A 22,217-nucleotide genomic window follows, 5' to 3' on the forward strand; every position below is an offset into this window, starting at 1 on the left:
GCTGGCTCCCTTGCCTGTCAGGCTTGCTGCAGACAATATGGAGAAGCAGGGAGAGGGATATTGAAAAGCTCAGTATCATCAACAGATGCATGCACTGAACACAAGCAGTCCTCCCTCCCTCCCTCACCCCCTCCCCACTTTGCTAGCTGGTGACTGGGGGCTGGCAACACTCCTGCCCCTTGAGCAGCAAGTGGGGAAAAGCCTAGGACTGTGCAGGCAGGGTGGGGGTATAATTCCCTCCCTAAATCACAGTGTCCTGCTGGGCCTGGCCACACCCCCCAGCTCAGCACTATGGAAGGGAAAGGAGCACTCTAGCACCCCCCATCTTCTAGCCTGAGTCACTGTAGGTATGTGCCTGCATTTTTTCAGTCCAGAGGGAATGTCTGTGCACTTGCAAATCAGTTTTACCTAGGCAGGTTAGACTAACCTGCAAAGATTGAATCAATTCAGGCTCAGGCTCTTTCAATATCTGTCCCTAGCGTGGTAGAACCTACATGAGTACTCCACACTCCCTCCTTCCCAGGAGATCCCACTGGACCAAACTGCCTCTCATGCTTAGACACAAATAAGTGTTTAAAAGTCCTCTAACCTGCCTCTAATTGAGAGAGAAAAAAATATACTATATTATTGGAATCCATAACAAATGTTGAGGTTCAAACATACACCATAGATTTTGTAATTAATCAGAGTAGCAGGATATAAATCCTTTCCATTTTTAGCATTAATTAACAGGCTTTCAAACATCTATAATTAAAAAATGTTTACTTTCAAAACCATACTGCTGCAAGTCCAAAATTGCTTTAAAGTGAGCCTCCCTGCATGAAAAAAATCTATCAGGGCGTCAGTTCTGCAAACCGTGACTCAGCAAAATTTCCCAAGTTGATTTGTCAGTGCAGAAGAGAATCTGAAAACACAGTTCATAGAGTTCAGAGGGGAAGCTGTAAACATGGTGTTGGAGACAAAGGGCCTGATTTCCAGATGTGTGATCAGAATCTGCAGCTTCCACCAAGCACTAGGGACTTGCAGCACCTCTGGAAATCACACTATGAAAACAAGGCATTTGAGGATGATAGTACACAACCTTTACAAAACGGGCCTGATAAACAGAAAAATGGAAACGCTACAAAAAAATATTAAAAATAATGAGCAGGGAATGATTCTGCCTTGCTGTGTCTGTCTTTTCTTCAACAATAAAACAAATCTAATACAAAAACTGGTTGCATTCCCCACTTGCTTTTCAGTCTAAATATTTAGCATCTTCAGTTTTCCCTGTAGCCTTACAGACCATGTTACTGTCCTGCAGATTCTCCTCCCCTCCCATATTCAATTGTCCATATTTTGAAGCTCCACAAACAAATTGAAACCTTGCATTATAGTCATTATTCTGGCCAAAGATAATTTGAAGCTCATTCGCATCTCTCCTAAGTGGCTAGTTGCATAGTACCATCCAGTATTAGTACTGATATTTATACAAACACCTATGCATGATTCACAAGAAAAACCCAGGTGTTTCAAATAGAAATCCATACATCAAAAGCATTCCAAGCTGCTGTGATCTTTCTGAATTCTTAGCAACAGAAGAATTGCTCTAGTTTCTTTCCGTAGCCAAAAAATGAGTAAAAGCTAAGTGCTGACATTTTCCAAGGACTGCTCTGAGTCTACTGAGAGGTATCTTGAGTGTAAAAATGTAGAAAATCACTGAGGTAGAGGGTCATTCAGTTTTTCAGGTTTAAACCACTGCTGTTCTGTAAAATGACTGCAAGAATGGCATTGCTGGGTTCCAACTCTTACTGTCTTTTATTGACTCCTCACGTAAACTTGTTCAGTTTACAAGTAAAAAAAGATATTTCTTCTAAAATCCCATAGTATAAACTTCTCTTGGCATCTGAAAAAATCAAGCTGGGTTGACCATTTTACAAACCAAGTTCTGCCCACCGCTATAACAATTTGGGGAAATTGGCCCAGCAACTCTGTGAGGCCTTGAACAAAATCCAGCTCACTCCCCTATAGCTGTTTTAGTGCCATGGGATTTGCAGGAGTAGAGGATTTTTGTATTGTAATTTTTGTATTCTAAAAGTAATGGATTTTTATTGTATCACTGAGGAGATGACTATGAATAAGGGTGAATAAAGGAGGTGCCATTTTTATAGGGTCTTATTTCAAAAGAATGCTGTTTAAGCAATACACCTCATATACTATCCTTAGCAACCCCGTAGAGCAATCTTTTATGGCTTTTTTGGAAGGCATGTAAATCACATCTGCACCATCATTTTCCCTAATGCACAAAGGTCTACTATATAACAGATATTTCTGGAATACCATTCTGACAATCCCTGGACTAGGTCTTAGATCTACAGGCCTGGATAGATCTAAGATTTTGAAAAAGAGAGTGCAGGTAGTGTGGCACACCTCCTATTTTTCCTCCATTAAAGAGAAACTAGATGTTTCACTAATATGCTAGGGGGATAATGCTATACAGATATAACTAATGGAACGTGCACTAACTTGCTAGACTGTACATAATGTTTTAAAAAACCACAACTAGGCAAAAATAGTCAAAAGATATTGTTTCATTAGTCCTGTAGCCTTTATAGTTAAATGTGCATCTCTTATTCAGATTCATAAAATAAAATCTAGGCTTCTTGAGTGTCTTGACTGCCTCCAGTTCTTCACTGTCAGTCATTTCTATACCTGAGTTAATATTACCACACTGAAGTTAAGGTTTTTAGCTAGATCTAAAAAACAATTTGCAGGGCTGTGAAATAAAAAAGAGGCATTACTAGGAATGGCTAACAGACAGACAAATTGCAAAAGAAAGGATACTTTGAATAGTGGAACATCAAAACCATTAAAAAAAATAGCAGGTCATTAACAGCTGTGGAGTGGAGAGAGATTGACAGGAACCAGGGAGGTAACAATGAACCATGAAGTTAGTTGTCTCTCTCAGCACTGCCTGAATAGAAATGTGGCTGCCCTTCCCACCCGATTAGTTTTAAAGTTTGGGTAGAGTAAGAATCCAAGGGGTGGTTCAACTGCACCCCACCTGGAACCAACTCTGTCTACAGGTATTTTCCTATATTGTCCTTGATTATTCCCCCTGGTGTCATGTCTGAATCTGAACAGCAATCTGATGCGGAGGTTTACAGGTCAGCAATTCTAATCCCAGTTTCAACACTATTTGGCCTTGAGTTAATAAAAACATCACTGCTCTCAGTTCTCATGCTTAAATTATGGGTACTGATACCACCACCTCAAGGTGTTGTATTAGAAAACTGCTTTAGTAATAAAAAGTGCTAAATACTGTTAATTTCCCAATGCTAAGTCAACATGGGAGTTTTCTGGATCTTCTTTAGACTCTCCCTCAAATATAGAAGTTTTTCTTCGCAGCCCCTTCTTATCTCCTTGGCTTCACATCACAGTCTCAATATCTTCCCTTTTTTTCATTCTTTTCTTCAGAGTTTCAAATGGATCCTACTTTGCTGCAAAATTTTGTAAGTCTGCAAACATTTTGATTTCTTAATGGTCTATTCTGTCATAACCCTGACTGCTAAAGGCATTTTTCCTTCCTGCTTTCCCTCCCTGGTGTGAGCACTGAGGCAAAAGATTCATTTTACATTATTTTCCAAATCAATGTCTACAATATCCATTCGGCCAATAAATTACCCAGGTTATCCATTACAGGCCTCTCTCCTATGTTCGCTGACCTCTCTTGCCTCATGTACTTGTAATATTAAAGGCATTTTTTATTAATTTTATCTGTATTTCTTTACCTTCCCTCTTTACCTTTGCTTTTCTTTTTCCTCTCATCCATTCATTGGCAGTCTCTTAAACTATTTGGTAATTTCCTAGCCTTCATTATTTTTGCACTTTTTGGTTCATCATGCATACATACCTTATATGTTCCTGATGTACTGATTATTGCACACTGTACCTTTCCACTGGGGACACTGATTTGTTTTTTAATAATTTTCCTTCTTTTCCCTTCAGTGTCCTTTCTCTGTCCTAGCTAATTTGTTTGTGCTCATTTTTTCCCTGAAAGTCTTTAGCTGCTCATTTCTGTGACAACCCAGAGCTTCCCCTATGAAAGTTACTATTTCAAGGGTGACATCTCCATTCAGAACAAACTGGAGAATGATTCAGAGAAGGGCAAGGATAAAAGGCTAATGCAATGCCCACTCCAGAAGCACTTGTTGGTGTACTTTATTGGTAAACTATTCTTGGTGTTGACATAGTTATGCTAGGAAAGCTGTGCTTTGCACTAATGTAGTTAAAAGCAATCCCCACAAGCAAAATAATACCAATAAAGGGCATTTTTACCAATATAATGGTGTTTGTACTATGGTCTTCTGGCAGCTCAGACACGTGTCAGAAATCATACCTGTTCACACACATTCCTGATCAACATAACTTTTCTGGCAGAAAATCCATATTGCAGACCTGACCTTCCTTGCTATGGACAGACATTCAAAAAGCCGGAGTCTGAATTGATTCCATCTTTCCAGGTTAGTCAAACCTGCCTAGGTTGAACCGATTTGCAACAGTACAGACATGCCTTGTGGACTGAGGAAATGTGGGCACATCCCTGCAGTTGCTCAGGTTAGGGGCCAGGGGGCGCTAGAGCGTGCCCGCAGCTGCAGGGAAGCTGTGCTGGGAGGGCATGGCTACCCAGGCACTAGACTGGGCTGAACTGGCCAGAGAGGGGTTTAATTCCCCCCTCCCTGTCCCACTGGCAGAGACCTGAGCCGAGTTTGCCGGATGCTCCCCCCTCACTGCTGCAGCAGTGGGCCGGCATGGCCCCTGAGGCAGAGGGGGTAGGGAGGAGGGTTATTCCCCCCTTACCCACACTTCCCCCAGGGGACTACAGCTGGGACTGCCTGCCCCAGCCACCGCCGCCACTGCCACTCGCTCTGTGGCAGAGGCAAGCGTTGGAATAAGCCCCTCTGCCAGATGCTGGAGGAAGGGGGGCAGGAGGGGGCATATTCTGCTGCTTGCCCTGGGCACACAGTGAGTGGCAGTGGTGGCTGGAGCAGGCAGACCCCACTGTGGTGCCCTGGGGGCAGAGGAGGGAATAACCCTGCCCCCTGCCTTGCTGGCCAGTGTCTGGCCCCATCCCCGCCTGGCCACTGAAGCCAGAGGCAGGGGGGAGTGATCATGACATGGGCAGCAGCTTCTGTCGTGGTTTCCCCAAGTGCGAGTGATGGCTGTGCTGGCACTGGGTCCCCCCTGAGCCCCTGTGCTGCTGTGCACAGTCTGCCACAGCTCTGCCCATCCCTCAGCAAGGCCTTCCACTGGGAAATGGGCTTACGCTCCCCGACACTATGACAGGGGCTGCTGCACCCATCAAGGGCCCTGCCCCCTTGCCGCTGTAGTGGCAGGGTGGGGGCGCGGGCAGACACCGACTGACAGGGATCCTGGGGGTGGGCAGGGATAGGGGTTATTCCCCCTCCCTCTGGCATCTGGTAGAGGTGGCTTATTCTGCCACTTGCCCCAAGCAGGGAGCCAGCAGTGGTGGTGACGGTTAGGGTGGGCAGACCCAGCCTCGGGGACAGTGGGGTAGAGAAGGGAATACCCCCCTTCCTGCCACCTCTGTCTCAGAGGCCATGCCTGCCTCATCATGGTCAAGGGGGAGCACCCGGCAGACCCAGCTCAGGTCTCTGCCACTGGGACAAGGAGTGGGGGAATTAAACCCCTCTCTGGCCAGTTCAGCCAAGGCTACTGCTGAGCCTGGCCATGCCACCACTGCTGGAGCAGCCACCACAGAGTAGTGCAGGTCTGTGCTGGTGGGGCAGGGGAGGAAGGGTAAACATTTTCCCTGCTCCCTTCTGAGGCCAGTGTCTGGCCCAAACCACACCGCTTCCTGTCCCTGATCAGCTGGGGAGCAGAGGTGGGGGGCAATCCTGCTCTGCTGGAACAAAGAGCCCAGCTCAGAGAGCATGCCGGGATCCTGGTGGAGTCTGGTTTAAGTTAAACCAAAAAGGGGTCTGGGACAGACATTTCATAAACTGTTTGAGGCAAATCAGTTAAGTATGATGCTACATTCAACCAGGTTTATCTCAAACCAGTTTTGGCCCATTAGTCATTTGAGACTTCATTTTCTTTTCTGAGGCTATAGACTTCTGCTAGTATAGCTACATTGCTGGAGGTATAAGGAGGTAAAATGGCTGCAGAAGCCTCATGCAAACAAAATTACTGTATTTACTCAAATCCAAAATAAGGTTTTTTGCCCCCCACCATGTACCATGGATGGAAAAGCCTCATCTAAGATTCAAGTACTAGCATGGGGTAGGCAGCAACTCCAGCTTCAGCCCTGGGCCCTGGCTTTGACCCTGGGCTCAGGGCTCAAACCAGAGCTGAACCCCTCTACCTGCCCCAGGCTTGAGGGGGGTGGGGGGGAAGTCATGCAGTAGGGGAGGGGGATCGTGGCAGAGGGAGCCTGGGAAAAACAGTATGGTTAGTGGGGCACATGGAGGAAATACAAAGTGTGCAGTTTGGGGGAAGCATGAGGGAGACCATGCAGCCTGATCCCCTCACTGCCTGCTCCAGGCACTTGCTCCCCACACCCTCTCAATGCTTACCTTCAATTCTTACCCTGGCCCTGACCTGGCCAGGCCCAGAGCTGCTGCCACCACTCCCCCCTCCCCGCCCAGGCCCAGAGCTGCCAGCCAAAAGCTAAGTGGTAAGGGAGTAGCAGGAGGGGGGGGAAGGTGCAGGGGGGTGTCAAGAGGCAGGGCTCAGCCACAAGCATGCTGGGGCAAGGGAGCCAGGCAGCAGGGAGGGAGGCACCAGGAACAGACAGCATAGGGGCAGGCAAAGGCACAGAGGAGATAGACAAGGGGGGCAGGTGGCTGGGGGTGGAGGGCAAGCACCTAGGGGCAACTAACAGGAGCAAGAGATAGGAAGGGTGCAGGCACAAGGAGGGCAGGTGGGCAGAGGGCAGGCTCCTGGGAGGCAATTGGCAGGAGAGAAAGACAGCAAGGGGGCAGGCACAGGCACTGGGATCAAGGGACAGGCAAGTGGCAGGGGTCTGGTCTCTTGCCCCCTGCTGCTTCTTTAGGGGGATGAATTCAAGATGATCCCCCAGTAATCAGACTGCATATATGGAAAATTATAACAAATTTATCTTTTTACATGAATGTTGCAGCAAGATATTTAAACTTTAAAAAAAAAAACATGTTTCCTTCTTTTTCTTTATTCAAAGCTGTATTTTTTCTATTTTATCTATTATTTATCAGGAACTACGATCTTAAACTTGTAACAGAAGGCAATATGCTAAAGAAAGATGCTAATCAGTATCAACAGTTCATAATGTTTTGTCTAGAAATGCAAATCTCAAAAAACATCTTGAGGGAAGAAATATCCGTCTTCCAGTTTTATACAACAATTAGACCTGTTCAGATGAATGTGTATCAAATGAATATTAAGCTAGAGTTAAAGATCGCAAAAATCTAATGAAGAATTTGTAGGACCAACATCAGCACCAATGGGATTTTAACCTGGGAAGGTAAAAGATACTTCTTCATCTAGCTACTAGTGCTATTTGCAAATAAGTAACTTCATTTAAGAAAAGGATATTTATGACAATTTATCATTCCAAGAGTTACAGTCCTTAAGTAAGTTTCTTGCGGAGTCATTATGATATGCAAAAGTCTGAGGGGGGGAAGTAGATGAGGTATTATTGGACTGCTTCTTTATGCTTCTTGAATATTTGCAGCCTCTTTATTTTTATCTTTTTATGAAAAAACTGAAGTTTATTTGTTCTGTGACGCTCCTAACTAAATATACTGCATTACTAGCCATTAGGATAGAATGGATGACTGCAGTTTTAAAAAAAAATCACAATCCTGAACATAATAGAAAAACACCCGTATATAAAGAGAGATCTATTTCTTCATGCTTTTAATCAATTAGTTCCCTGCAACCATTAAGCGAACCTTGGCTGCCAATCCTGGAGTTGGTAACAAGGCACTTGTGTCCTTCACTCTAACAGCTCTGCATCTCTGCTGGTGCTGGGTGTTACCCAACAAGCTTTTATTAGGCACAAGACAGGGTAGAGATGCAGATTGGTCACGTCTACATGCGATGCTGACTACTCAGTCATTACTGTGCAGTCATTTAGTACTTGTATACTTCTGTGTACTGCACAGAAACCCGCGTTACTGCACAGTAGTGCCAATGAAAGTCTTTCATGACACTGCTGTGTAGTAGCCTAATACTCCTAGGCAGTAGCATCACATCACAGTTGTTGCCACACGACGCTACTGCGTAGTAGTATTCCACTAGCGCACAGTCAGCAATTTGTGTAGACAAGGCAATTATAGACTAAATCAGAGATGCATAAGCTTTTGAGTGCCCAAGCTCATGCCTTCCCTCAACAATTAGGACCATGCACTCAGGCAGGGCCATCCCTGCAGGGGGGGGGGAGGGGGGGGAGGGGAGGGGCACGCTTTGAGAGGCCCCACAGAGCCAGGCGGAGCATCCACAGCAACTCAGCACTGCCGCCAGCTTCACATCCAGCCGCTCAACACCTCCCTGCCACTAGATCTGCCACCGGCTTCCTTGCATCTGGGGGCGGGGCCCCACATAAGCTGATTTGCCCTAGGGCCCACACCCTGCTTGAATCGTCTCTGCACTCAGGTTTCAAACACTGAGATGAAACCAATGTGTTTCTGGCAAGGGAATTCCCTTGCCATGTAAGGATAGCAAAAACAGCTGTTTGCAACACCTCTCCCTTTCTGTAGAAGGTGTTCTAGGGTACAGACAAGTGAGCATCTTATGGGACCCCTGTTGCTGCTCTGTGTTATACCAGATGTTGGTTTTGTATTCAGCTAGCCTCAGGAACAGGAGAGTTATATATTTATATGGTTTGGGACCATCTCCGTCCCATCTGGCCTGTGTCTAGCCTCACTATTATAGATGCCTGAAACAATTTGATTGGGAGGAGATATTTTGATTGTTCATCTCACCTGACATTTGTTCAAGGACACTGTGAGTATTTTTGGTAAAGAAGTTTGGATCAGAGGGGGAGGCAACAAAGGGAGTGAAGAAACTGGCTAGATATCCAACCACCAATGATCTCTGTTACAGTAACTTTCAGGACCTCTGGCCAGCCAGGCTCAGCTGGACTGAACTCTTGAGATTTCATGCCTGACTTTGATCCATGACTAATGTGGCTGCCCCGCAGGCCATTCAACCTTTTGGTTGCTTGCAGATGTTAAAAAAAAAAAAAAAAAAAAAACACCCAAAAAACCTCACACTTTACCGAAAGAAGCAGCTTGTTACTTCATCCTGGCTCTGCAGTGCCTGTATAGATTGGGGGCTTCAATGGGGCTTCATGGTGCTTTTATCTAAATCTGATTCAATCAACTATTAGATAAAGGTACCAAAAATGCTCCACTAAAATGACTGGATCTATACAGGTGGTGGTTGAGCTGGGTCCAACTAATGTGATGCCTCTTCTGAGCATGTGTGGGGCTTGGTGTGGGAGTGTGCCTAGTTTAAAGTAAAGCACCAGGGTTTTTTGGCAGGGTTTAACATCTGCAAGCCTTTAAGCACACTGTAGCCTCAGGCTTTAGGTAGGCATGCCTTGATAACAGACTCAGTCTACCCTGGGAAGCCTTCTGTTCACTGTTGTCTCTGTTTCTCCTGATTTAGCTTCAGCTGTCCTTGACCCTGCTCCTGGATCTCCCTGGAACCAAGCACCTGGCTCTTGATTCTCTTGGCTTCTGACCTTGGCTTGCACCCCAGACTACATCTCTTGGATATCTGCTCTGTGAACCCAGACCCCGACCTGATGCCCCTGTAACCTTCACCCCTTCCCCCTCCAATATCCTGGCTGAAGCCTCACAGCAAATATTCCACAGAAAATGGATTATGTTCAAAGGGGAGACTGTCTTATCAGGTATAGTCACATTTGAGCAGAGTCCATTAGAATCTTGTTTTTACTGCAAAAACAGGTTAAACTAAATTATTAGAGAGCAATAATATTACATTTATATCAATAATTCTAATGAATCCTCTTCCAGTCAAGTGAGGAACAAAAGCAAGCAATTCACTTGAAAGTTATGGGCCTCAAAACCAATACATAAATGTTCAACTGATTAATGTTCCAATGGAGTTGCAAACAAGCTAACCAAATTGTCAACTGGCTAATGGAATTTCTCAACAGAGCAATTTATTAATTAACAGCTAAAATCAGTATATAGGCTCACTGCAGGAATTTCCATGACCAATTAAAGGCGCCTTCAAGATATAAAAGACTTTCTTTGGCTGGCTGTCTGAAATTACCCCTAGTAAAAAATTGCCATTCAGTGCTTTCTACTGGATATTCAAGTGCACACTGCAAAATAAATATGTTCTAAGAGTTGTTTTAAAACTTCACACTCTACTGAATCAGTGTTTTATCTGCTCCAAGGATCTTGTATAGTGGTTTTTAAACCATAGGTCTCTAAATGCTATATAAAGATGGGAAGCATCACTTTCTCCATAGCTGAAAATCTAGTCCCAGCACACTACCCTCGGCACCAGGATTAGAACCCGTATTTCCTGTATCCCAGGCCCACACTCTATCCACCAGACAACTCTGCTATGAAAAGAAACCAGAGTAAGTTTATACAAGTTCAAAGTGTGACATTTCCTGATATTGCTGTTCCACGTATACAATGGCTGTATTCTATAATGGTGTTAAATGACCACCAATGGGAGAGGACTTGGCCCACACAGTCTCAAATGGAAAATTAGATGGTCTGTGGACAATGCCTCTACCTCTCTGGCACTTCGGGGTGCTTTGTCCATTAGTTCCTGGAACAGCATTTTCTTTGTTTTCTTCCTGTTGGCAGCCAGTGCTAGTAACATCAACTCTCAGGCTACTTATTATACGGACATACCAGAGGGCAGTCTGTCAGTTACTGGACTCCCCTGGCTGGAGGGCTTACCTGTGAAGCTCTCTAGCCATAGCGTTGGAAGAACATCTATACCGGTGACTCTCAACATTTTGTTGGTGTGGCTTGGATGAGTGGTTCTAATCTAGTCTACAGGCTAGATCAGGACCTGTGAGCCACTATTGGGCCTTACACTACTTCTTGGTGCTTTGTGATACTTCTCTCAGCCCTGTACCACCACCCTGAGGCCAAGCCACCTCCACATTGCCTCCAACTGGCTTCTGTGTGGCCAGATGAGGCTCCAGGTCACCTGTGTGTGGATCCAGCATGCATCTGGCCTATGGGACTCCCTGTAGGTCCAGAAATTTGGCAGCTTGGGAGCTGCTGTCAAATTTTCAGACTCCTGAGGATCTCTGGGGGCTGGATGGCATGGCTCTGCAGACCAAATCGAGCCCACAGGCCAGAGGTTGAGTACCTTTGGTGTATACAGCCTGCAGGCTATCTTTCTACCAGAAAAAATTTATTCCAGGAGAAATGAAAGATTGTACATAACCTAAATTCAAACAAGATGGAGTATTTTCTCCCCTTTTAGACACAACATTTTCGGTCTATAAAGGAGCTAGTCCTATCCATAAAGAAAGAGAAACTTGCTCATATGAGAAACCTTTACTTGTTTTCAGACTCTGGAAGTCCAGATTCAACAAACTATTTATGCTCTGAAATGCTTTTAATTAATATATAACAGACTGAGAAATACGGTCTTTACCTTCAACAGCCATTCTGTAGGGCTTTTCAAACTTTTTATGCTACAGCTGATCAGCTCCAGAAACACACTGGTGAGATGTTCTTGTGCCTGCCATGACAATATCCAGAAACAGATTTCAGCCCACAGTGCTGTTCACATGGATCCCTCTCAAGAGCTCTACATTCACTTATACAAGAAGCCCAGAAAAACATTGGATCATTATTGTATTAGGACTTACATTTCAAAGACACATAGGGTAGAATCAAAATTATTGAATGTTTCCCTAGATTATTTTCAATGGTGGGGAGAAATTAAGTTTGGTTAGGGAGTAAACAATCATAGTTTAGACAGGTTAGATGCTGGCTAAGGAAAGAAAATACAGTGTGCATGAGCTGAATTTTAATATTATGAAGCAACATCCATTCTGATTATTCAATCAGCCAAACAAGCCTGACACATTTTCTAATGAGATATTGTCTGCACAATGATAGTGCTTCTGTTCTTCCTGGTCTGTTGATTCTAAAATATTAGAGACTGGACTTTTTTTCTTCTATTTTAAAAAATTACTTTAATATTTTTCCCTTAACTTATATAAACATGTATATGTTCATTCCTTTCTTGCAGTCTTTATTTTTATCAGGTAGCAATGTTTCAGTACATGTCCCCAGTCTCCCTCTCTCCTAATGAAGCTTCAGTAGCAGTACTTACCCTCTGGCTGGATAGATGCAATGCCAGGCCTCTCTTTAAACTGCAATTAATGCAGGATGATTAATTGGAATAGAGATTATTCTCACAAAGAGCTTTGGATGCATCTCATCCCAACTGGAAACCAAGACATCTATTCATGCAGCCAAATGGGGGTGGACTGGTGCAGTAAGGGGCATACTGGAGGACACATTTCAAAGTAAGTGTGGGAGATTTGACAGGAGCAATTTTGTGGCCAAGAATAACAGCAGGCTTGTCCATATGTCCATTATAAAAATGAGTTGCCCACCAGTTATACTCAGTAGGTGTCCATGTGGCATTAAGCTAAAAAGGGATTTTGGTCTTTCTGCCAGCAAACAAAGCGGATGCTTAGAAAAAGAATGAACTGTTCTAAAATCCATTTCTGCATTAACATTTTGTATATAGAAAATTTTGGCATTCTGCATACAGATGGTAGGAATTACAATGTAGGAGAGCATATCAGATTCAAGATGACTTGAAGATGTGTTTCCTGACGAGCTATTATTTGATCTTAACCATAACTCTAATAATCTTTCCTAAGAGGAACATAGCTGTACACAAACACCTTATTATACCTAAAGATTAAGTTTCTATCAAGTAAATTCAAATACATCATAGCAAAAATTCAGAAAATGTAGTATGTATAAGAAGATATAAATAGTTTGACAGAATGCATAACTGCTTGCATGTGGCTTCTGAAAAAGAATGCTAATGAAATGATTTCTAATGTTTTTGAAAAGGAAGACAGCTCTCTAGATGGAACTCTAACAGAACCTTATTAACATTTATTGTCACTGCACAAGGTTAAGGGGTTAACAGGAATAGGTCTTTGATGGTTTGTGAAGCTTGCTTTAATTGCTGAAAAAGAGAACTGAGCAGGTCGTTTTAATTTTTTTAAACTAACAATAGGAAGAGCTCACTAATACTTGGGTTAATAATAAAAATACCCTGCTCTTAAACAGCATCATCCATACAAGGCTCTCAACCACAAAATTTAGCTTTAATATCCTCCCAAGATAGGGAAATTATTATATGCTCAGTGAATATTAAGAAATAAATGACCAACTTCCCTGGGATCACACAGGAACTCGGTTACAATCAAGTATAGAAAAACAGCATCCCTCACAAGACCAGTCATAAGGCTCTCTCCTGGTTTAAATGGTATACAAAAAAGTACACTAAAAGAATGTTAAAGCTGCACATCATGGGTGCATTTACATGTGCTATTAAATTGAACTAGGCTTACTGAACAATAAAAAAACTGCACAGCAAGCCTACCCGGGAGCATGTCTACACATGCTCCCTCTTAAGAGCAAATTTGCTTCCAATGGGAGCAGCTCAGTACAGAGCTGCTCCCACCTTGCTCTGCCCCCCTACAGTAGCCAGAAGGAGCACAATGCTTCCCCTGGGTGGTAGTCTGGAAGGTTTTATGCAGGGTATCTTGTGGCAGGGAGCACAGGGCCAGTGACGGGGCCAGAAGAGCTCTGCTGGCTGCAGTGGCAGCTGTTTCCTGGTCTGGTACACATCAAGAAAGGTCCTGATGGGAGACAGAGCTGGCTGGGGACAAGTCCTGTGCCTTCCAGGGCTTCCCAGCACAGCCCAGGGCTGGCCAGGAACTGTCCCATTCTGTAGTGCTTATATGTCAGGAAATGTCAAGGCTACTTTGCTCTGTAGTCTTACGCCTCTAGTGAAATATATTTAGCTAAATGTTCACTGAGTATTCCTCCCCATACCCTCCACACACACTAACCCTGACTCATCCACCATACAAGCCTCTCTCTCTACACTTTTTACCCCAGCTTCCTTCACTACAGAACCCTGCCTCATTCATCATCTAGTCAATTTTAAAAGCAGTGAAAATTTCCATTTTCAAAATAATCGGTAAATATAAAAAACCAAGAAACAAAATTAGATTGATTTTTGAAGCTTTAGGCCTGGATTTTGTTCTATTTAAGTATTTTCCACTCATCAGAAAATTCAAGCAAAATTTTGTCCCATACTTCACACTCCCTCCCACTCATTTTTTTTTCCAGTGTCAAAACTGCTTCTGTTGCTTTCTGTACTTCTTTGCCAGGAGTTAGCATAGTATAGCAAAGCAAATGGTACTGTGATCAACAAATACTGGATATACCCAGTGTCCATCTTATTTGTCATAGTTGGCCCTATTCCTATACTTAAGTTTACAATAGCTTTGAGTGTGTTATCTGCTCAGTAAAGTGAGTTTAAAAAGTAGGCCTGTTCTACTTTCTTTAAATGACCTTCCCTCCATACAGTCTGCAAATCTGTCGTACTGATGAGCAGATACGTCATTAAAATCCAACATGATCCAAGTGAGTAGCTTCCCTTATCTAGGAGAACATTTCCAAATCTCTTTCTATAACCTACATCAAGGTCTACGATGACATTTGTCATATGTCTACTTTTCTAGTGATTTTTTTTCTCCCAACTGCCTCAGCCAAAATATTTATTTCTCTGCAGATTCCGCGTTACAACTCACCATAAAACCCTGAAGGAGTTTGAGAGAAATAATTTTCAGCTGTAAAGAAAACTTGCTACAGTGAGGCTTTTGGCCAGTTTTATGAGAGCTACAATAGAAAAAAAAATCATCCAAACAGCAGAGAAAGAGAGAGAGAGAGAGACTGGTTAGCATTCAGCAGTAGAACTTGCAATAAAACCCAGGTGCTAGGACTCCTACATTTGTTCCAATCACCAATTAATAATAATGACATTTTCAGTTGTCCAACTAATTGTTTATCAACAGATTTTATAAAGCTAAATTGTTTGCATAATTTAAGTCATTTGCCAAAAGTAGGAACATTTTCACAATGCGTCCTTAATATTTTGTTGCCATCATTTTGCTAAACAAACTCCAGAAGCTTTGCTTCAGTTCTTATTTCCATTCCTTCTTCCTATATATGTCACATTGCCTTCGAAAACTCCACTTCTTTAAATTTCACATTGCTATTCATCTTCCTTTTTCAATTATCTCCCTATTATTTTTATATCCTGCTTCTTGAAAATGAACAACTCCAAATCAGCAGTGTTTAAACTGTGCTCCTAATTTTTTCACGATGTATATTTTCCATTTGCATTTTAGCTTCATGTTAATGAATTGCTGTCAGCACTAACTAAAGATTTTTTTTTTTAATTGAGGCTGTAATTTGGGAATGGTGCATCTGTTTTCATAAAATCCTGCCACTGCTCCTCTCCCATTGAGTTAGCTGCTCTGATCTTTGAGTTATGTTTTGCATTCAGGCCAGAATCAAAGTAAAATTCACTAAACTTCCATTTTGCTGTGTACTAGAAGTGCACACACCTCTGTGGTCCCCAGCCAACACATATTTCAGATTCTTAGCTGACACATGGGTATCCCACTGAGCCACGCTGCTCATGAGTCGAAATGTTTGGAAGGTCAGGATCTACAGCTTTTATGTCATAGCTTTGTGAAACAACCACATCCTGTGAGATGCTACACATGCATTTAACATCCCACATAAATGGCAGTTATTCAAACTATGAATTTTTGACAGTAAGACTCTGCCCGTAAACCAAAGGCATTACATAGTCTTATAGTTTTCCTCAACTAAATCCCTCTTTCATATCCCTACCATCCAGAGAACAACTGTATTTATCCATAGATACGCAGATGCTGAGGCCTCAAATTCTGCAGAAAAATACAAAGTGAAGCTTTTACCCCTTTAGTGAGAAAAAAGAAAAAAAAACCTCCCTGGGTTTTTTGAAGAGTACAATATACATGTACCTCTGATGTACCCCTCTTGAATTCCTTGCTTTCAAGAAGAAGATACCCTCTAATCTTGACAATAATACTGCATAATGAAGGAAAGATTTCATTACTTTCTGCAACTGTATGATCTCAAGTAGTTTGTTTTCTTTTATTATGGATTTCCATCTCTTTTAAAGCTTATTAATCCACTCTGATAAATTTCTCCGATAACTGTTTCTTTTCATTCATTTCATACTGAGAAATCAAAAGGATTAACAACCTGTTAGTTCATTCTATGTCATGTGTTTTTGCAAAATCAAGAGACCACCTTGAAAATGTAAACACATCCAATTAAGAAAAGATGATTAAAATCTCATTGTAAAATCAAGTGCATGATGTTAATTTGTTAAATTATATCTCATCTCCCATCTAAAGTATATTTCTTAGGTCAGGGAATTTCAGCAGATAGCTTTCAAAGAAAGAAAATGCTTAGAAAAAAAATATTAAAAGCGCTCTCTCAGTTTCATGCCACATACCCTTTGCATGAAACTGGCCCTAAAGTATGTTTCCATTCTACACCAGGATCGTCTACCATATAATTTCCTGTTTGTTTTCCCAAACCCTGAAGTTTATAGTCAGTTTCAAGCTATAGTTCCTTATTTTGTTGAGTGTGGTGGGTCCACAGATCTCAATGGGATTTATAAAGAATCTATAAAATCCCTTTCCCAGACATTGGGCATGCTCCCCATAAAGTACAGATCCCACAGATGTTTTAAGTCTATAAAACCTTTCAGTGCCTGTAGACATGCGGGATGCCTGCTTGGACAAGCTGTAATTACAGTGCATTGGAGCAGACTCAATAATTAGCACACTGCAGCAGCCTCAATGTCTTGTACATTCAGCATCCCTGTGCTTCAAAATGGCAGCAGGGGCACATTAATTAAAGCTTGTTGAACGCTAACTAAAGCACCCCTGCCACCATTTTTAAGTGTGTGATACTGAATACATGAGATGCTGTGGACACTTTAATTACAGCAGCTCCAGAGAGCCACTCTAGTTAAAGCATGCGTCCCCCCCCAAGCCCCTAGAGCACATATAAAGATGTCCTTTTTTTTTTCCACCCTCCCTTCACCTTCTGTGATTCCCAGAGGACTGGGCTGGCCTAAACAGACAAGTAGCACAGGCAGCAAATTGAAGGGGGCAGCAAAAAGGATGCGTGCATGCAACTTATACGTGCTCATTGGGGGCTGCCTCAGGAGTTTGGCCATGTGCAGAAGTGAGCAGGGCAACTCTGAGCCGCTGCCCTGGGGCTGACTGATGCCTGCCCTCGTGAGGTCCCCGGTGCAAGGGAAGACGACAAAATTCCATTTCTCTAGGATGGCAAGCAGTCTTGTGCTGCTCCTGCTGGAAGACGGGATTTTTTAGCATTTCACTTCCTCTCCTTGTACACTGCCTTGTCTCCTTTATCACTTGCACCCATCTTGGCAGGGGGTGGACCATGCCGAGCAGACAGTGCTGAAACAGACCTCCATGGCAGGATTTCTGAATGCAGGATAAGCTGGTTCTAACTGGTCAGAGACCTCCTGCACAACAAACAACAGGACTGAGTGTCTCTCCAAGTTTGTTCAATATATGGAGTTATCTACCCTTCCTGTCCTCTAACATGTGTGTTTAGTCTCTACCTTCAGCGACTTCTAGCATACCATTTGAGCTGGCCCATTAAGATTTAGTCAGTTCTCCTCAAAACTGTGCCTCAGAAACAACTGAACACAATCATCGTCCATGCCATGTATTTCCTCGCCTTCGTGTCCAACTACTATGGTAAGTTCTGAGTCATTCTATGTCTATTGGCATGCAGGCCAATATTTATTCTACCTTGATACGCATTATGTACAGAACTTGGCAACTCTGGGATAGAATAATAGAAAATTAGCGTTGGAAGAGACCTCGGGAGGTCATTTGGGGCCATCCCCAACTATATCATCCCAGCCAGGTCTTTGTCTAACCAGATTTTAAAAACCTCCAAGGATGGAGATTCCACAATCTCTCTGATTGTTTCTTTGCTACAATTTGAGACCACTGCTCCTTCTTCTGTCATCTGCCACCATTGAAAACAATGAAGTCTAGCTTCATCTTCTTTGTAACCACCCTTCAAGTACTGGAAGGCTGCTATTTAATCCCCCCTCAGTCTTCTCTTATGCAGACTAAATAAACCCAGTTCCCTCAGCCTCTCCTCCTACATCATGTACTCCAGCCCCCTAACCATTTTCGTTGCCATCTGTTGGACTCTCAATTTGTCCACATCCTTCCTGTAGTGAGGGACCCAAAACTGGACACAGTACTCCAGATGTGGCATCACTAATGCCAAATAGAGGGGAATAATCACTTCCCTTAATCTGTTGGGAACGCTCCAGCATACAGCCCAGTATGCCATTAGCCTGCTTGGCAACAAAGCACACTGTTGACATATACCCAGCTTATTGTTCACTGTAACCCCAAGGGGCAGGGCAGAGCAGAGCTGCTGTCTAGCCAGTCAGTCCCCAGTCTGTATTACTGCATAGGATTGTTGTATCTTAGGTGTAGGACTTTGCATTTGCCTCTATTGAACCTTGTGGGATTCCTTTTGGTCCAACCATCCAATTTGTCTAGGTCTCTCTGAAACCTAGCCCTATCCTCCAGTGTATCTATTCCACCTTCCCAGTTTGGTGTCATCCACAAACTTGCTGGGGGTGCACCTCATCCCCTCTCCCACTGATAAAAATATTGAACAAAACTGGCCCCAGGACTAACCCAGGGGGCATTCCACTTGATACCAGCTGCCAACTAGACATTGAGCCATTGATTACTACCCTTTCAGCCTGACAATCCAGACAATTTATTCACCTTACAGTCTAAACATCCAACCCGTACTTTCTGAGCTTGCTCACAAAAATATTGTGGGAGATCATATCAAAAGTCTTACTAAAGTTGATGTATAAAGTCAAATTCACTTCTGTCCCTGCATCCACAGAACCAGTCATCTCATCATAGAAGGTAATCAAGGGTGGTCAGGCATGGCTTGCCCCTGGTGAATCCATGCTGACTGTTCCTATTCATCTTCTCCTCCAAGTGTTGAGAAACGGATTCCTTGAGGAATGGAGCTACAAGAATGGATGCGTTGAGGCCGTGGTTTAACGAGTTCCCCAATAATGGCCTTTTTTCTGTGGAGAGAGGGAGACCCACCTCTACTGTTCTATTTTGCTGTCCTTTTTCCATGTCCTCCAGAAATCCTTACCTCTGTAACAAATCAAGCTGCAATTTTCCTCAGACATTTTGTTTATTTGTAATGTATCTGTAGACTTGCTATGCCGAGAAACTTCCTCAGCAGCCTTCTTCTGGCACAGAAAAGGAGGCTGAAATAAAGTAGAGTTATCTGACTCTGGGTCTTTTGAACTGTGTTCATTGACTGCCCTGACACTTTACTGGACTAGTGGACACTGTCCAGAATTCTCTTTTTGGTATCCCTATTTTGGTATTCTCTTTTTGACTGCCCTTATTTTGATCCATTCCCCTTTCTGCTTTGCTTTTCATTACTGCCCCAAAGACAGTTACTTGCCTACTGTGTGACTTTTCCCCATCCATCTGTTGAAAGGGAGGTTGTGCCATTTTTGATGCAAGGGAATCAGAGGCTCTAGAGCGTTTCATTGGCAACAGGTTCACTTTGGGTTTTTTCAATTTGCTTTTGAAATTGCAAAATAAGCTCTAAGACACCTGTATGGAGGGATATTTTTGTCATGGTGCTGGCCACAAGCTGGTGTGGTGAGCTTCTCAAAATACTTTATGTTCTATATTGTCACAACATTCAGAAATGCTCCAAGGGTCATCCAACTTCATGATTTAGCAAGGACAAAAACATAGATGCATATGTGCATGCTGTGTATCAGTTGTTTCCACTCAAAACTACTTTTTCTTGATCGTAGTAGCTCTTTTCTATATTACGTCCAGGCACAACTTCGTTTCTAGAATTAAAGGGAGCTGGGCACATGCCAGGAAGAAAACATGTTCCTAAGAAATATCATCATCAACTATCTAAAAACCATAATACTTCACAAATCCCCCTCATGCCTTCAAATTACTTACTGGGATAAATGCCACACGAGTTCAAGTGTGTTGGCCACAGGGACATAACATTTATTATCTTCATACTATATGTAGCTGCTGTCTAGATACTAGCACAGATATTGCATTGTATTGAAGCCAACAGAAGGGGGCATTCAGAGATATAGTTCATTGCCCTTTGTCAGCTAGCAGCAAAGCAACAGTACAACAACTATTTATCATTCTGCTGGAAAAATCTAAAAATAAATACTGTATTATTGCTACATTATTTGTTAGTCAGCTGCTTTTTAACAATCTGGTCACGTCCAAGAATCCTAACTGTCACAGAGAACTACAAGTGATAAAAAACCTGTTAGTTTTTCTGTACTACCCAATATAAATAATCTTAAATAATATGAAATAGAACCATTATTAAATGTATTCCATTACTTTAAAAATATGTTGATTATGAAGGACTGTAATTCAGTTAAAATAGGCTTCATGGCACAAAGATTTGGACCGGGCCACAGAATCTGAATGCAACTGGTGCACCAAGAAACTCTCAGCCCAGAAAAGATCTCATCTTCCTTTTACATGTAATTAAGCTAGACGATTAGATAGAAAATTTGGAGGCTCAAAAAGTGCTCCCCTTCCCATAGACACTTAGAACTTATACTCAATCCAAGGCATTCATGATTGCATTGGAAGCAGGTGTGTGAACAAAGAAACTCTGAAAAACTACAAGCACTTTATTTAAAAACCTAACAAAACTTCTTGGCATCCTGCAAGCAGAGAATGCTCCAATCCTTGAAGAGTTGAGGTATTTGGTCTTCTTTGTTAGTCCTATCGTAAGTTTTCTGATTTTACAGTTAATTGAGGCACATTCTAAGATTTTCAGTTTACCTTCATGAAGAGGACCATGGTATAAACACTTGGCAGAATAAGCTCAAGGAAACTGATTCACTGTCATATCAGCAAAGGGTACCAAGAATGGGGAAAAAGTGACTTTATGCCCGCTTTGCACTTCCATGTTCCAGAGCTCCTGTGGCTGCCTTGGCTTCAGAGCAAGTTAGAGCAGTATTAGTTTCATCTGGGTGTCTCTGTCCCAAGGATTTATTGTTCAGAAGTTCAGAATCACTGAGGGCATTTCAGCACTCCAAGCATTCCTCTAAACTCCCAGGCTAAGAACAGACATTCAAAAAGCCCGAACCTGAATTGATTCGATCTTTGCAGGCTAGTTTAACCTGCATAGACTGAACCGATTTACAAGTAAACAGACATTCACTTTCGATTCCAGAAATGCGGTAGCTCAGACTACAAGTCAGGGGGCATTAGAGCAGCTGCACTCGTCAGCAGCAGCAGCAAGGCTGGAGGGAAGCTGATGGAGGGGTGTTGCCAGGCCCTGGCAGGCCACTGAGTATGACTGGGGAGGGATTTAAATGCCCACCCTTGCTAGGTTTGTCCCCAAGGTGGGGGCATGGCCAGACACCAGCCAGGGCAGCGGGCAGCAGGTGAAGTGGGGAGGGAGAAGGATTAAGCTCCCCTGCCTCCCCTCTCTCCCACGGGCATGGGGACCCCAGCCAATGTCTCCCCCGCTTTCCCCCTGCTGCCTGCTTGCACGACAGAGGGCATGACCAAAGCCAGCCCGGGCAGCAACTCAGGTGAAAGCGGGGCAGGAAGGAGGATTAAATTCCCCTGTCTCCCCTCTTTAATCCCCCTCTCTGCCCCACCTTCACCTGAGGGACTGCCCGGGCCAACTCTGGCCACAGCCCCTGCCAGTAGAGCAGCAACCAGAGGGGAAAGCCAGGCAGACCTGGCCTATGGTCCTGTGTGGGTGGGAGAGGGGAGCCAGGGGGTTTACTCCCCATCCCTCCCCATGAGTCTGCTGGCCCCCACCCCAGCCCCCTCCACTCCAGCAGGGAAAAATCTGGCAGGGGCTGCTCTGCCCCCACCAGGCAGACCAGGCTGCACCAGCAGCCATACCACCCCCACCCCCTTGTCAGCCAGCCCTCACTGCTTGGGCTAGGAAGCAGAGTGGCAGGACCAACCCTGCCCTGTTCAAGCAGAC

At 43.5% G+C, this 22,217-nt stretch overlaps 1 protein-coding gene across 3 annotated transcripts in view; it reads right to left on the reverse strand.

The window, feature by feature from the left end:
• The window catches only part of SLC44A5 (solute carrier family 44 member 5), a 220,555-nt gene that overhangs the window by 178,858 nt on the left and 19,480 nt on the right, over nucleotides 1-22,217 (reverse strand). The window contains exon 2 of one of the 3 annotated variants that reach the window (XM_019489100.2): nucleotides 11,644-11,730. The exons of the other annotated variants lie outside the window; for them this stretch is intronic. Coding sequence (XP_019344645.1) covers nucleotides 11,644-11,656 — 13 coding nt within the window. The 5' untranslated portion in view covers nucleotides 11,657-11,730. The remainder of the gene's footprint in view (nucleotides 1-11,643; nucleotides 11,731-22,217) is intronic. 3 annotated transcript variants of the gene reach the window in all.

This window comes from Alligator mississippiensis, chromosome 5 (assembly GCF_030867095.1).
Source record: "Alligator mississippiensis isolate rAllMis1 chromosome 5, rAllMis1, whole genome shotgun sequence".
NCBI classification, from domain to species: Eukaryota; Metazoa; Chordata; order Crocodylia; family Alligatoridae; genus Alligator; species Alligator mississippiensis.